At 45.9% G+C, this 15,823-nt stretch overlaps 1 protein-coding gene across 4 annotated transcripts in view; it reads left to right on the top strand.

The window, feature by feature from the left end:
* The window catches only part of SAE1 (SUMO1 activating enzyme subunit 1), an 86,779-nt gene that overhangs the window by 13,950 nt on the left and 57,006 nt on the right, over nt 1-15,823 (top strand). For all 4 annotated transcript variants that reach the window (XM_031659121.1, XM_031659120.1, XM_031659123.1 and 1 more), the window contains 3 exons: nt 6,916-7,089; nt 9,944-10,086; nt 13,389-13,488. In XM_031659121.1, coding sequence (XP_031514981.1) covers nt 6,916-7,089; nt 9,944-10,086; nt 13,389-13,488 — 417 coding nt within the window. The remainder of the gene's footprint in view (nt 1-6,915; nt 7,090-9,943; nt 10,087-13,388; nt 13,489-15,823) is intronic.

The following is a 15,823-nucleotide window of genomic DNA, read 5'->3' as shown; positions in this document are numbered from 1 at the left end:
GACTAGCCTGGCCAACATGGTGAAACCCTGTCTCTACTAAATATACAAAAATTAGCCAGGCATGTTGGTGTGCACCTGTAATCCCAACTACTCGAGAGGCTGAGGCACAAAAATCGCTTGAATTTGGGAGGTGGAGTTTGCAGTGAGTTGAGATGGCACCACTGCACTCCAGCCTGGGCAACAGAGCGAGACTCTGCCTTAAAAAAATAAATAAAAGGTGTTTCAGGAGATTGTGATTTAGGTGGTCCACAGTCATCACTTTAAAAAACACTGGATCAGAGAGAATGTGTACAGACTGCTTTGTATAGTGCCTGAACCTAACAAGTATCCAGTAATTAGGAATAATGATCTGATATGCTGTTTGTTTGTTTGTTTGTTTTTGTGAGACGGAGTCTCGCTGTGATGCCCAGACTGGAGTGCAATGGCGCAATCTCGGCACACTGCAACCTCCACTTCCCAGACTCAAGCAATTCTCCTGCCTCAGCCTCCCAAGTAGCTGGGATTATAGGCACGCGCCACCACGCCTGGCTAATTTTTTTTTTTTTTTTTGAGACGGAGTTTAGCTCTCGTTGCCCAGGCTGGAGTGCAATGGCACGATCTTGGCTCACTGCAACCTCAGCCTCCCAGGTTCAAGCAATTCTCCTGCCTCAGCCTCCTGAGTAGCTGGGATTACAGGCATGCAACACCATGCCCTCCTAATTTAGCATTTTTAGTAGAGATGAGGTTTCTACATGTTTGTCAAGCTGGTCTTGAACTTCCCAACCTCAGGTGATCTGCCCGCCTCGGTCTTCCAAAGTGCTGGGATTATAGGCGTGAGCCACCACGCCCGGCCATGCCTGTCTAATTTTTGTATTTTTAGTAGAAACGGTGTTTCACTATGTTGGCCAGGCTGGTCTCGAACTCCTGACCTCAAGTGATCCACTGGCCTCAGCCTCCCAAAGTGCTGGAATTACAGGTGTGAGCTACCACGCCCTGCTGACATAATGCTGCTTGATTAATATGATGGTAGAGCCCAACTCCAGTGTAGCTTTCTCTGACCAGGCTCATCTTCTTTTTTTTTTTTTTTTTTGAGACGGAGTCTTGCCCTGTGCCCCAGGCTGGAGTGCAGTGGCGCGATCTCGGCTCACTGCAAGCTCCGCCTCCCCGGGTTCACGCCATTCTCCTGCCTCAGCCTTCCAAGTAGCTGGGACTACAGGCACCCGCCACCTCGCCCGGCTAATTTTTTGTATTTTTTAGTAGAGACGGGGTTTCACCGTGTTCGCCAGGATGGTCTCGATCTCCTGACCTCGTGATCCGCCCGTCTCGGCCTCCCAAAGTGCTGGGATTACAGGCTTGAGCCACCGCGCCCGGCCCAGGCTCATCTTCAAGGTGAAAATAAGTGCTTCTCTCTCTACATTCCCATGTCTCAGTGACATTTTATTTATTTTATTTATTTATTTTGAGACAGAGTCTTACTCTGTTGCCCAGGCTGGAGTAGAGTGATGCAACTTCAGCTCACTGCAACCTCTGCCTCCCGGGTTCAAGCACTTCTCATGCCTCAACCTCCCTAGTAGCTGGGATTACATAACTACTTCATCTGGTTGCAAGAATCCAGCATTGGAGGCCAATCACAGAACAGTGATTCTGACACCACAGGTGTGAGCCACTGCACCCATCTTAGAACATATTATTTAGTTTATGTTCAAAAAGCATCTGATAGTACCTACTGGGTGCCCTGAAATCTGCTAGATGCTGGTGATAGAAAGATGCTCACGGTTTGGTTCCCATTCTCAAGTTGTTTTTTTTCTCCCCGCCAGAAACCAGAGCAGGCTACCTGACTCAGGTTGCGAGACATGAAAGATTTCCTGGAGTACTGATCTAAGTCTTAAAGAACAAGGAGGATTTGTCAAGATAAAGGCCTGTGTTTAGGCAGGGGACATAGCAGTGTTACAAAGGCACCCAACAGTGTGGTAGAAATGGAAGATAAAAGTAGTTTGGTGTTTTTAGAGTGTGAGACCCAAAGTGATGGGTAGGGACAGGTTGCTGGTGAAGTCCAAGTCAGGAGGGGCTCCTAGGATGCCCCACTGTAAGCTTTTACTTAATCCTCTGGGTGGTGCAGATTCACTGAAGAGTTTCAAATGACAGGAAGGGTGACATGGTTAGCTTTGGGCTTTATGTGTAGATCACTAATTACTGTATTAACTATGGTTGGCACAAAATACAGGGCAGAAGACCACTTAGACGGCAGTTTTTAGTAGTTTAGGTAAGAGGCGAAAGTGGCCTTGCTGATAGGGATGGCAGGAAGCACACAGATGTGAGAAATAGATTTAGGTGGTAGAATCAGGAGGTCTGTGTATGGGAGCTTAAAGAAAGCCAGGAATAACCAGAGCAGCCGACACTAAAGGGGCTAGGCACTGTTCTCAGAGCTGCAGTTGTATTATCTCATAGAGTCCTCATGACACATCTGAGATCAAGGACCCATTATCATCCCTGTTTTACAGATAGAAAAACAGAGAAAAAGGAAGAAAAGTATTGGCCCATCCAAGGCCCCAGTGGTATGGCCGAGACCCAGGCATCTTGACTCCAGAGCCCATGTTCTCAGCCACCTCACTATGGAACACTCTTGTGGAAATAGCAAGGATATGAAGACCAGGCTTCTGGCTCGAGTGACTGGGTGGGTGGTTGGTGGACTCCGGAGACAGCACACAGAAGCAGACAGACACGTAGGGTCTATGGATATCTGAGAGGAAATGGCTGATGGGCAGTACAGTAGAGAAGACTCAGGTGGATCAGGAAGAAATCTTTACCAGAAAGAGTGATTTGAAAAATAATGGCAGATTTTGGTAGAAACTAAAGAGGCGTTGAGTTGGTTTATGGAGCTATACAGAGTGAAAAGATGAGTAGTTCTGAGATGGAATCTTGGGGACAACCACACCTAAGAGGGCCCAAATTGAGACTAGAATGTGTAGCAGAGGAGGAGAGCATAGCAAGGAAGGTGTGATCTGTGGACTGATATTGATGAAGTGATAATTGTATGTGTATTTTTATTTTTTTTGAGACAGTCTTACTGTCACCCTTGCTGGAATGCAGTGGGCATGATCATGGCTCACTGTAGCCTTAACTTCCTGGGCTCAGGGTATTCTCCCACTTAAGCCTCCCAGTAGCTGAGACTACAGGTGCACACCACCACACCTGACTAATTTTTCGTATTTTTTATAGACACTGGGTTTCGTGATGTTGCTCAGGCTGGTCTTGAACTTTCTGGGCTCAACCATATTTTTGTTGTTGTTGTCTGTCTTTTTGAGATGGAGTCTTACTTGTCACCCAGGCTGGAGTGCAGTGGTGAGATCTTGGCTCACTGCAACCTCCGCCTCCTGGGTTCAAGTGATTCTCCTGCCTCAGCCTCACAAGTAGCTAGTATTACAGGTGTGTGCCACCACACCTGGCTAATTTTTGTATTTTTAGTAGAGATGCGGTTTTACCATGTTGGCCAGGCTGGTCTCGAACTTCTGACCTCAAGTGATCCTCCCACCTCAGCCACCCACACTGCAGGGATTACAGGCATGAGCCACCGTGCCCGACCTCAACTGTATGTTTTTATCCGTGTCCTCGTTTTATATGGGATTCCCACATTCTTGCTCAAGGTCACACAGTTGTTGAGCCAGGATTTGAATCAAAGATTGAATTCAGCCTGAATTATTTCAGAGCCTTACTGTTAACCATTGTGTGGTGCAGCTTCTCAGCACATAATGAGATCCCTGAAGAAGCAGGATGGGATGGGTCAAGGATACAGGGTTAGCCTGGAATGAGAAGTGGGCCAGCTCATTTTCTTGGAGGAAAAGGTAGTAAGATAGAGAGTGTGCTGTGGATGGTTGGTAGGAGGTGATGAGGGGAGATTACTTTTGTTGAATCTAGTCTTGGTGAAGGTGGCAAGGTTATTTGCAGAGAATAATGGTTCAATTAGTTGTTTGATTTGTGAAGAAATCCTTTGAGAGCAGTATGGAATCTGTAATCTTACTGGTGGCTGTTAGGGGATTATATTATTCTTTGAGGCTCTGCTCTGCTGATGTTCAGCCTTAGGAGTGAAATAATTCCCCTGTTTCAGTCCCCATTCATCTCTCCTCCTCTCTGAGTTTTTTATTTTATTTTATTTTTTTGAGACAGAGTCTTCTTACTCTGTTGCCCAGGCTGGAGTGCAGTTACGTGACTTCGGCTCACTGCAGCGTCTGCCTCCCAGGTTCAAGCAATTCTCCTGCCTCAGTTTCCTGAGCAGCTGGGATTATAGGCGTGCCCCACCATGCCTGACTAATTTTTGTATTTTTAGTAGAGACGGGGTTTCACCATGTTGGCCAGGTTGGTCTTGGACTCCTGACTTTGTGATCTGCCCGCCTTGACCTCCCAAAGTGCTGGAATTACAGGCCTGAGCCACCCTGCCCAGCCTCCTCTCTGTGTTTTTTTTTTTTTTTTTTTTTTTTTTTTTGAGACGGAGTCTGGCTTGGTTACCCAGGCTGGAGTTCAGTGGCCGGATCTCAGCTCACTGCAAGCTCCGCCTCCCGGGTTTACGCCATTCTCCTGCCTAACCCTGCCGAGTAGCTGGGACTACAGAGTAGCTGGGACTACAGATGTCCGCCACCTCGCCCGGCTAGTTTTTTTGTATTTTTAGTAGAGATGGGGTTTCACCGTGTTAGCCAGGATGGTCTCGATCTCCTGACCTCATGATCCGCCCGTCTCAGCCTCCCAAAGTGCTGGGATTACAGGCTTGAGCCACCGCGCCCGGCCTCTCTCTGAGTTTTAATCGAATTTAAGAGTTCATTAAGAAACTGGATGTGAGGCCGAGCGCGGTGGCCTGGGAGACACCAAGACTCCGCCTCAAAAAGAAATAAAATAAAATAAACAAGGCCGGGCGCGGTGGCTCATGTCTGTAATCCCAGCACTTTGGAAGGCCAAAGCGGACAGATCACGAGGAGATCAAGACCATACTGGCTAAAACGGTGAAACCCCGTCTCTACTAAAAAAAACAAAAACAAAAACAAAAACAGAAAAATTAGTCGGGTGTGGTGGCGGGCACCTGTAGTCTCAGCTACTCGGGAGGGTGAGGCAGGAGAATGGCGTGAACCCAGGAGGCAGAGCTTGCAGTGAGCGGAGATCGCACCACTGCACTCCAGCCTGGGAGACAGAGCGACTCTGTCTCAAGAAAGAAACTGGATGTGGTGGCTCACACCTGGCAGCCCAGCTAATTGGGAAGCTGAGGTGGGAAGATCACTTGCGCCCAGGAGTTTGAGGCTGCAATGTGCTATGATCGTGCCTGCGAATAGCCACTGCACTCTAGCCTGGATGACATAGCCTGTCTATATATATATATTTTTTATTATTATTATTATTTTGAGATGGAGTTTTGCTCTTGTTGCTCAGGCTGGAGTACAAATGGCACAATCTCGGCTTACTGCAACCTCTGGCTCCCCGGTTCAAGTGATTCTCCTGCCTCAGCCTCTGGAGTAGCTGGGATTACAGGCATGCGCCACCATGCCTGGCTAATTTTGAGGTTTCACCATGTTGGTCAGACTGGTCTTGAACTCTGAACCTCAGGTGATCCGCCTGCCTCGGCCTTCCAAACTGCTGGGATTACAAGCGTGAGCCACCGTGCCTGGCCTTAGTCTGTCTATATTTTTTAAAAGTTCATTTCAAGCATTGTTAATTTTGTCTGATTTTTGAACTGGTTTGATTTTTTTTTTTTTTTTTTAATAAGTTTTCTCATGAGGTTGCAGTTTTTTGTTGTTTTTTGAGAGAGGGCCTTTCTGTGTTGTTCAGGCTAGTCTTGAGCTCCTGACCTCAAGCAGTGATCCTCCTGCTTTGGCATCCCAAATTGCTGGGATTACAGATGTGAGCCACTGTGCCAGGCCACACTCCACATTGGTCTAGTTTTTTTCTTTGAGACGGAGTCTTGCTCTGTTGCCCAGGCTGGAGTGCAGTGGTATGATCTCAGCTCACTGCAGCTTCCACCTCCCGAGTTCAAGTGATTCTCCTGCCTCAGCCTCCCAAGTAGCTGGGATTACAGGCACACACCACCATACCTGGCTTATTTTTGAATTTTTAGTAGAGACGGCATTTCACCATGTTGACCAGGTTGGTCTCGAACTCCTGACCTCAGGTATCCACCTGCCTCGGCCTCCCAAAGTGCTGGGATTACAGGCGTGAGCCACCATGCCCTGCCCACACTGGTCTACTTTTAAACCACTGGAAGACAGAGACTTAATCCTGTAAACTACTGGTGTATTTCCCCAAATACTTATAGTTAGGCACATGCTAAGTATTTAGTCAATTCTTACCACTGGTCATCAGTCATTTGTTAGCAGTTACAAATTTGCATAGAAGAAGAAAGCATGGATTTTTTTGTTGAGAGTGAATTTTCTTTATAAACACAAGGGGGTGCTCTTTAACCATCAATGACCAGTTTAAAAAAAGTTTAAAGTCATTTTAAAGCCTTGGAAGGAAGCCTGCATAAGGAAAATTGCTACAGGAACAATAATACATTTTAGGGCCGTGCTCTGTGTTTCATGCCTGTAATCTCAGCACTTTGGGAGGCTGAGGCGGACGGATCACAAGGTCAACAGATCAAGACTATCCTGGCAAACGTGGTGAAACCCCGTCTCTACTAAAAATACAAAAATTAGCTGGGCGTGGTGGTGCGCTCCTGTAGTTCCAGCTACTTGGGTGGCCGAGGCAGGAGAAGAATCGTTTCAACCCGGGAGGCGGAGGTTGTAGTGAGCCGAGATCACGCCACTGCACTCCAGCCTGGCGACAGAGCAAGACTCTGTCTCAAAAAAAAAAAATTTAAGTGGTAGGTATTTTAGCTATGCTTTAAAATTTAAAGATTGTCTTTCAGATTTATTTTCCCTAAAAATTCAATAATTAAAAAAATACATATATTATTCCTAGGTATCTCCCGAAGATCCTGGAGCTCAGTTCTTGATTCGTACTGGGTCTGTTGGCCGAAATAGGGCTGAAGCCTCTTTGGAGCGAGCTCAGAATCTCAACCCCATGGTGGATGTGAAGGTGGACACTGAGGATATAGAGAAGAAACCAGAGTCATTTTTTACTCAATTTGATGCTGTAAGTTTCTTAATGTAAAATCTGCTGTGGGAAGTAAACAAATTAAGGTGCTAGTTGTGTACTTTCAAATCCCAAAGCAATCTGAGAGCATTCAAATATCAAATTCTGAGCTTTTTCCCAATAAAATGTATAAGCTGTTCTGTTGTTTAGGCTTAGTATGTTGTGTGAATGTGTTGCTAGAGAGGTCCAGTCTGTTGGATCTGCTGTAGTTATTGGTGACTTGCTGTCTGCTGGCTTCTTCTCTGGGCATATGTTCCCTCAGCCAGGTTTCGTCTTTGGTGTTTTGTCTTCCTTCCAGAATCTTTGCACATAACTTTAATCCATGTTATTGCAAATGTTTTCTTCCGAAAACTTAACAAGTTGGTGATTAATTTCTGTGGCAGAGGCATTTTTTTGTTGGAAATATCAAACTACAGCTTGTGTTTTGTCTTAAAGAAAAAGCACACCTGATCTTGGTCTATCTATGTCTGTCTGTCTGTTTCTCACAGTCACGTTGACCATGTTGCCATGGATAACTAGAGAAAAATCACTGTAGTCATAAACTAAATGAGGCATATCCAGCCTCATTTGGTTTCACTGCCAAATCTATGCGGAGGTGAAAGGATAAATTAAATTCTTTGTCAATGTCTGCAACCTTTCAGACATAGTTCCCTGCGTTCTGGAAACGCTTAACAAATCTTGAGAACTGTGAAATAGTCATAGATGAGCTACTAGTTTTTCAAATGAAAGGTCCCAGTATGTTATATGAGAGATTAGAATTTGGGTTAGGTAGTTTGTTTTTTAACGCTTTTTTTTTTTTTTTGAGATGGAGTTTTGTTCTTGTTGCCCAGACTGGAGTGCAATTGTGCGATCTTGGCTCATTGCAACCTCCGCCTCCTGGGTTCAAGTGATTCTCCTGCCTCAGCCTCCCAAGTAACTGGGATTACAGGCATTGACCACCATGCTTGGCTAATTTTTTGTATTTTTAGTAGAGTTGGGGTTTCACCATGTTGGTCAGGCTAGTCTTGAACTCCTAACCTCAGGTGATCCACCTGCCTCGGCCTCCCAAAGTGATGGGATTACAGGTGTGAGCCACTGCACCCAGCCTGTTTTTTACACTTTTCTTTCTTTCTTTTTTTTTTTTTTTTTTTTGAGATGGAGTCTCACTCTGTCGCCCAGGCTGGAGTGCAGTGGCATGATCTCAGCTCACTGCAACCTCCACCTCCCTGGTTTAAGCAGTTCTCTGCCTTAGCCTCCCGTTTTTACACTTTTCTATTTCATATGTGCATCTGTTCAAATATGGGCTTGGAAAGATGGATCATCTGTGCATTTGTCCTGTTTTCTTTTTCCTAGTCCTTTCTATTTTTTAACTTCAGGTATTGGGACACTTTCCATTTGGGCATAAGTCTTCATTTTCTTATCTGCAGTAACCACATTTATTTTATGCCAGGTGTCCCTCGAACTTGTAGAAGTAGAGAGAGGGTTTGTTAAAACTGAAGTGTGGGCCGGGCGCGGTGGCTCAAGCCTGTAATCCCAGCACTTTGGGAGGCCGAGACGGGCGGATCACGAGGTCAGGAGATCGAGACCATCCTGGCTAACACGGTGAAACCCCGTCTCTACTAAAAATACAAAAAACTAGCCGGGCAAGGTGGCGGGCGCCTGTAGTCCCAGCTACTCGGGAGGCTGAGAAAGGAGAATGGCGTAAACCCGGGAGGCGGAGCTTGCAGTGAGCTAAGATCCGGCCACTGCACTCCAGCCTGGGCGACAGAGTGAGACTCCGTCTCAAAAAAAAAAAAAAAACTGAAGTGTGAGGCCAGTTGATTGTGTAATCTGTGTGCATGGGACTATGTTGTCTGCCTTGCAGGCCGTGTTTGGCTGGTCCTTGCAGGTTTGATAGTTACTTTAGACTCTGCAAGGTTCCATTTGATCAATTGGTTGCATGTTCACCTGTGGATTTCTTACCTTTTAGATGGGATTTTTCCTTGGGTGGCTGCATCCTTTGAAACACCAAAGGAACACATTTCTCTGTGAGTGTTATTTCGGTATTCAGGCTACTAGACAACGGCAAATAGGGTCTATCAAGTGAAAATGCCCTTTTGTTCAGGAGAAAGCACGTGCAATTTGGAAGTTGTCTTTTGACCATGATCACAAAGCTTCTCCCAGAAAGACGGTATTTTGTGCAGTAGAACTTAGCCATTTCCAATACCTCAACTTACTGGAATACAACCTGGAGGCCCCAGAGCAACACTGATAATTCCACTGAGTGAATCACCAGTTCATTGTCTAAGCCCGAATGGAAGGTCACTTGGTCTATAACCTTTTCTTTTGTCCTTAAATTCAGATAAAGTTTCACACCGCAATCTGTGGAAAAATGATCTCAACAGGACTTGTTTATCTTCTTTATCTTAACATATCAATCAAAAGGAGGGGGAAAAAAAGCGCTTGTATTTAAACATGACCTTTGGGTCAGTTTAAAAAACTGGTTTTACTTCTCACTGTAGCTTATTTGGATTTTAATAGATTTAACGGTTTAGAAACAACTTGCTAAGTTATTTTTTTTTTTCATGAAAACTATGAGATGTGTATATGTTCATGGATTACAGAAAACATTTGTTGAATGGCTTTTACTTTTTAGCCAAACACATTTTATTTTGGCTGCAGAACATGACAGTCTCATAACTTATATTTTCTACACATTGAAACCTGCAACTTTTCTTTTGTCTTCTAGCCATAGGACGCAAAGAACCTGTTGTACCAGTTTGAAACGTGTTTTAAACATGCCCAGAGAGACTGTTCATTAAGATTTATTTAGACATCAGGGCAGTGATTCACAGTATGCAAAACTCACACCCAGCCAATTTCTTTCTTTCTGCAGGTGTGTCTGACTTGCTGCTCCAGGGATGTCATAGTTAAAGTTGACCAGATCTGTCACAAAAATAGCATCAAGTTCTTTACAGGAGATGTTTTTGGCTACCATGGATACACATTTGCCAATCTAGGAGAGCATGAGTTTGTAGAGTAAGTGTTGGGAGAGGCGGGGAGAATGTAACATTTTCTCCTTTTTATACTTTTTTTTTAAAATTATGTATGTATGTATTTATGTGTAGAGACAGGATCTCAGCTATGTTGTTCAAGCTGGTCTTGAACTCCTGGTCTCAAGTGAGCCTCCCACCTTGGCTTCCCAAAGTTCTGGGATTACAGGCATGAGCCATTGCGCCTAGATGACAACATAAGACTTTTCAAAATTTAGTCTTATTTACTGGTAGAAAACAACCATCTAAGGAAATAATTTGATTATAATACTTAGAACATTCTGAAACCAAGTCATTAACAACTTGCCACATACAATAGATTGTGGGTTCAGAATTTTAGGAGGTATGCCCCTGCTTTCCAAAATGATGGACTAAATCTAAAGCCTAAAGCAAGCAGAGTTTTACAGCAGTAAAAGTACACCACATGGGTATTTGTTTGATCAGTCTGGGCTTCAGGTGGTAAAGTCACTTTTTCTGCATAGGGAAGGCTTGCTCTGATTGTAAACATTTGTTCCCCAGCCTGGGCTTACATGTTTTCTTTTTTTTTTTTTTTTTGAGACAGAGTTTTGCTCTTGTTGCCCAGGCTGGAGTGCAATGGCGCAATCTCGGCTCACCTCAACCTCCATCTCCCACATTCAAGCGATTCTCCTGCCTTAGCCTTCCCAAGTAGCTGGAATTATAGGCATGCACCACCAAGCCTGGCTAATTTTGTATTTTTAGTAGAGATGGGGTTTCTCCGTATGGGTCAGGCTGGTCTCGAACTCCCGACCTCAGGTGATCCGCCCACCTCGGCCTCCCAAAGTGCTGGGATTACAGGCATGAGCCACCACATCTGGCCTACTTACATGTTTTCAAGTTGAGAGATAGTAAAATGAGTACAAAATAGTTGAGTGACTCTGGAGGCACATTCAGCCAAAGTCTACCTTGGAAAAGCTATCCAATATCCAGAGAGACGACTCTGGTAGAACAAACAGACCTCATCCTCTCATGTTGAACATTGAGGCTGCAGAATTTGGTAATTCTCACATGACAGGACTTGTAGTGTTTTGACTTTGTAGTCTCTGGGTGAAAGATGGCAGATGATCTGTTATTGTAAAACTATACGAGTTAGGTATTTTGGCTGCAGTTTCTGACCACCCCCTCCAAAAAGAAAGACAGGCTCTGTGAGGTAGGAGCTTCCTACCAGGAGACTGAGAACTGTTCTCTTGTTCAGCCTCTCAGGCAAATCACTGAAATTTCTCTGGTCTCTAAGTTTCTTGCCTGTAAAATCAAGATGGGGGAAGGACAGTCATGTTACAGACATGTCCTAACTCTAGTGTTTTATGGCTTTAGGATAATCTAGTTCTTTGGGCATATTATTATTATTTATTTATTTTTTAGGGATGGAGTTTTTTTTTTTTTTTTTTTGAGGCGGAGTCTCGCTCTGTCACCCAGGTTGGAGTGCAGTGGCGCGATCTCGGCTCACTGCAAGCTCCGCCTCCCGGGTTCCCGCCATTCTCCTGCCTCAGCCTCCCGAGTAGCTGGGACTACAGGCGCCGCCACCACGCCCGGCTAATTTTTTGTATTTTTAGTAGAGACGGGGTTTCACTGTGTTAGCCAGGATGGTCTCGATCTCCTGACCTCGTGATCCGCCCGTCTCGGCCTCCCAAAGTGCTGGGATTACAGGCTTGAGCCACCGCGCCCGGCCAGGGATGGAGTTTTGCTTTTGTTGCCCAGGCTGGAGCGCAGTGGCGCGATCTCGGCTCACAACAACCTCCGCCTCCCAGGTTCAAGCCATTCTCCTGCCTCAGCCTCTGGAGTAGCTGGGATTACAGGCATGTGCCACCATGCCGGGCTAATTTTGTATTTTTAGTAGTGACAGGGTTTCTCCATGTTGGTCAGGCTGGCCTCAAACTCCGGACCTCCGGTGATCCACCCACCTCGGCCTCCCTGAGTGCTGGGATTACAGGCATGAGCCACCGCGCCCGGCTATTATTTTTGAGATGGAGTTTTGCTCTTTTCACCCAGCTGGAGTACAATGGCACGATCTTGACTCACTGCAACCTCCACCTCCCGGATTCAAGTTATTCTCCTACTTCAGCCTCCCAAGCAGCTGGGACTGCAGGCGCCCACCACCATGCCCGGCTAATTTTTGTATTTTTAGTAGAGATGGGATTTCACTATGTTGGCCAGGCTGGTCTCGAACTCCTGACCTCAGGTGGTCCACCCACCTCAGCCTCCCAAAGTGCTGGGATTACAAACGTGAGCCACTGTGCCTGGCTTCTTTGGGCATATTTTAAAGAAGTCATAGTAGTGGAAAGCAGTCCAGATTATTTTAACATAAGATGCCCACAGCAGAGGGGCAGAATTAAGTTTGGCGCCGGGCGCGGTGGCTCAAGCCTGTAATCCCAGCACTTTGGGAGGCCGAGACGGGCGGATCACAAGGTCAGGAGATCGAGACCATCCTGGCTAACACGGTGAAACCCCGTCTCTACTAAAAAATACAAAAAACTAGCCGGGCGCAGTGGCGGGCGCCTGTAGTCCCAGCTACTCGGGAGGCTGAGGCAGGAGAATGGCGTGAACCCGGGAGGCGGAGCTTGCAGTGAGCTGAGATCCGGCCACTGCACTCCAGCCTGGGCGGCAGAGCAAGACTCCGTCAAAAAAAAAAAAAAAAGAATTAAGTTTGGCAATTTTTTTTTTTTCTGAGACGGAGTTTCACCCAGCTGCCCAGGCTGGAGTGCAGTTGTGTGATCTCAGCTCATTGCAACCTCTGCCTCCTGGGTTCAAGCAATTTTCCTGCCTTAGCCTCACTAGTAGCTGGGATTACAGGCACACGCCACGACGCCCGGCTAATTTTTTGTACTATTAGTAGAGATGGGGGTTTTGCCATGTTGGCCAGGCTGGTCTCAAACACTTGACCTCAAGTGATCTGCCCGCCTTGGCCTCCCAAAGTGCTGGGATTACAGGCGTGAGCCACTGCACCCTGCCAAGTTTGGCTATTTATTTCATGATTCAAGTAGTCTTTACAAAGTAATCACTTTGATTTATTGAGAGCAGCTGTGTGCCTGGCAGTGTGCTGAGCAACGTATGCTGCTCTGTTTTTCCCACGGTAATTTCCTGAGTGCCCAACAGTGTGAGTACCAGACTCATCATGTTATCAATGGCAGAGCTGGGATTTGAACCGAGATCTGACTCCAAAGCTTTTGCCCTTAACCACCATCCCAATCTGTGACCTGGAGAGGCTTTTTTTGATTCCAGTAGCATGATTCCTAGGATAAAATTACATTCCCTCCCCTTGTCACCCTCTAGGGAGAAAACTAAAATTGCCAAAGTTAGCCAAGGAGTAGAAGATGGGCCCGATACCAAGAGAGCAAAACTTGATTCTTCTGAGACAACGATGGTCAAAAAGGTATGTGTAATGTGGGAGCAGAGGTCAGAAACCCTAGGGCCTTGGAGGGGACGGGCAATGATGATTGAAAAGGAGAAGAGAAAGCACTTCTTGAAGGGGTGGGGCGAGTGCTTGTCCTGTCTAAAGGGAGACTGCCACAGCTTAGTGTCAGCCAGCTGTTGCTGTGAGGGAATGTGGGCCCAGTGATTCCAGATGGGATTTTTCAAGACAATGAGAAATGCAAACTTTTGTAGGCTCTGTCCCAAACTTTTTTTTTTTTTTTGTGAGACGGAATTTTTGTCTTGTCGCTCAGGCTAGAGTGCAGTGGCATGATCTCGGCTCACTATAGCCTCCACCTCCTGGGTTCAAGCAGTTCTCCTGCCTCATCCTCCCAAGTAGCACGCCTGGCTAATTTTTTTTGTATTTTTAGTAGAGACAGGGTTTCGCCATGTTGGCCAGGCTGGTCTTGAACTCCTGACCTCAGGTGATCCACCCGCCTTGGCCTCCCAAAGTGCTGGGATTACAGGCGTGAGCCACTGTGCCCGGCTCCAAACTTCTTATTTTTATTTTTTGAGGTGAAGTCTCGCTGTGTCCAGGCTGAAGTGGTGCAATCTCAGCTCACTGCAACCTCCACCTCCCAGGTTCAGGAGGTTCTCTTGCCTCAGCCTCCTGAGTAGCTGGGACTACAGGCATGTGCCACCACACCCAGCTAATTTTTGTATTTTTAGTAGATATGGAATTCCACCATGTTGGCCAGGATGGTCTTTATCTCTTGACCTCGTGATCCACCTGCCTCAGCCCCCGTCAAAGTGCTGGGATTATAGGCATGAGCCACCATGCCCGACCAGAAAACTTTTTTTTTTTTTTTTAAGTGGCAAAACACCAGCCCTGGTTACAATAGCAAGACCCTGTGTCTACAAAAAAAAAAAAAAAGTAAAAATGTGTCTGGTGTGGTGAGCACCTGTAGGCCCAGCTACTCAGAGGCTAAGCGTGGAGGATTGCTTGAGCCTGGGAGGTGGAGTCTGCAGTGAGCCATGGTCACACCACTGCACCCCAGCCTGGGCAACAAAGCAAGATCCTGTCTAAAACAAAAAAAAAAAGCAAAACAAAAAATTTTTTGTATTTTCTCTGCTAAAAATATAAAAATTAGCTGGGCAAGGTGGTGCATGCCTGTAGTCCCAGCTACTCAGGAGGCTGAGGCAGGAGAATAGCTTGAACCCGGGAGGCAGAGGTTGCAGTGAGCCGAGACGGCAGCACTGAACTCCAGTCTGGTGACAGAGCGAGACTGTCTCAAAAAAAAAAAAAAGTTTTCTTTGCCTGTTTTTTCCTTTTGCCAAACAACCTTTAATAAGAAAAGTCTTGCAATGTTGACAGGTGTTATCAGATTCATATTTGTTAATGTAGTTTATATTAGGGTGCTCAGCCTCTATTTGGATCAGGTGCAATAATTACATTTATAGAAAGGAGTGGAGAAGGGGTCAGAAGACGATGGTTTCTGTTGCTAGTGCTGGAATCTGAGATGGGAACCATGCGATGGGGAAAGCAAGATGAAGGGGCCAGAACTGGTTTCATTGAACTGAGAGGAAAGACATGACCAAGCCCATATTTACTCTTTGCTTTGTAGATTTAAATGTTGAGAAAGAAAAACAGTTGGTCAGAATGTTGAGTTAAATTACGCTAACGAGGGGATTCTAAAGAGTTCAGAAACCACAAAAGAGACTGCAGAAAACCACAAAAGTGGAACTCTCAGACTCTCCAGCAAGGCGGCGTTGGAGATTTTCTTTCTCTTTTTGTGTTTGTGTTGGAGTAGTTTGGTGCTGTAAGTGTGATACAGAGGAATTAAGCCCTAATTTTAGTGTCTATTCACAGAACCGTAATTATCCAGAGTGAACCTTGGTGTTTTGGCCAAAACTTGGGTCCCTTTCTTTCTGCCTTTCTTTCTTTTTGAGGCCCAGTCAAGATTTATCTGAATAGCTCCATGAATTTGGTGGGGGGAGATAAATTGTTAACAAACGGAGGAGTACAAAAGCTGCTTTGTGGGTGCTGTCAGTTTATAAATCACACCCTCTTACAAGTGTGACACTTGGCCTTGGTGTGAAGGGTTTTATGGCTTAAGGGCCTTCTCTGATTGAGGCGGGTCTTTCACATTCAAATGGAGAGAGTGCCTAGCTTTGTTAGCCATTCACAGCTGGAAGTTTCCCTGGAGTCAGTTCTGATGGTGCCCACTGGGGTGGATCTGGAAACCTTTTGGGAACCACTTTATGTCGCTATGAGGAGAATGTAGGCAGCCCAGGCCTTTGCCTACCATTACGGAGGGCCCTACAGGCACAGAGGTTTTTGTGCAGCCTCTTCCTAT

This window comes from Papio anubis, chromosome 20 (genome assembly GCF_008728515.1).
Source record: "Papio anubis isolate 15944 chromosome 20, Panubis1.0, whole genome shotgun sequence".
Classification (NCBI taxonomy): Eukaryota; Metazoa; Chordata; class Mammalia; order Primates; family Cercopithecidae; genus Papio; species Papio anubis.
The sequence above is the reverse complement of the archived record's forward strand: the minus strand, read 5'-3'. Positions and strand labels throughout refer to the sequence as shown.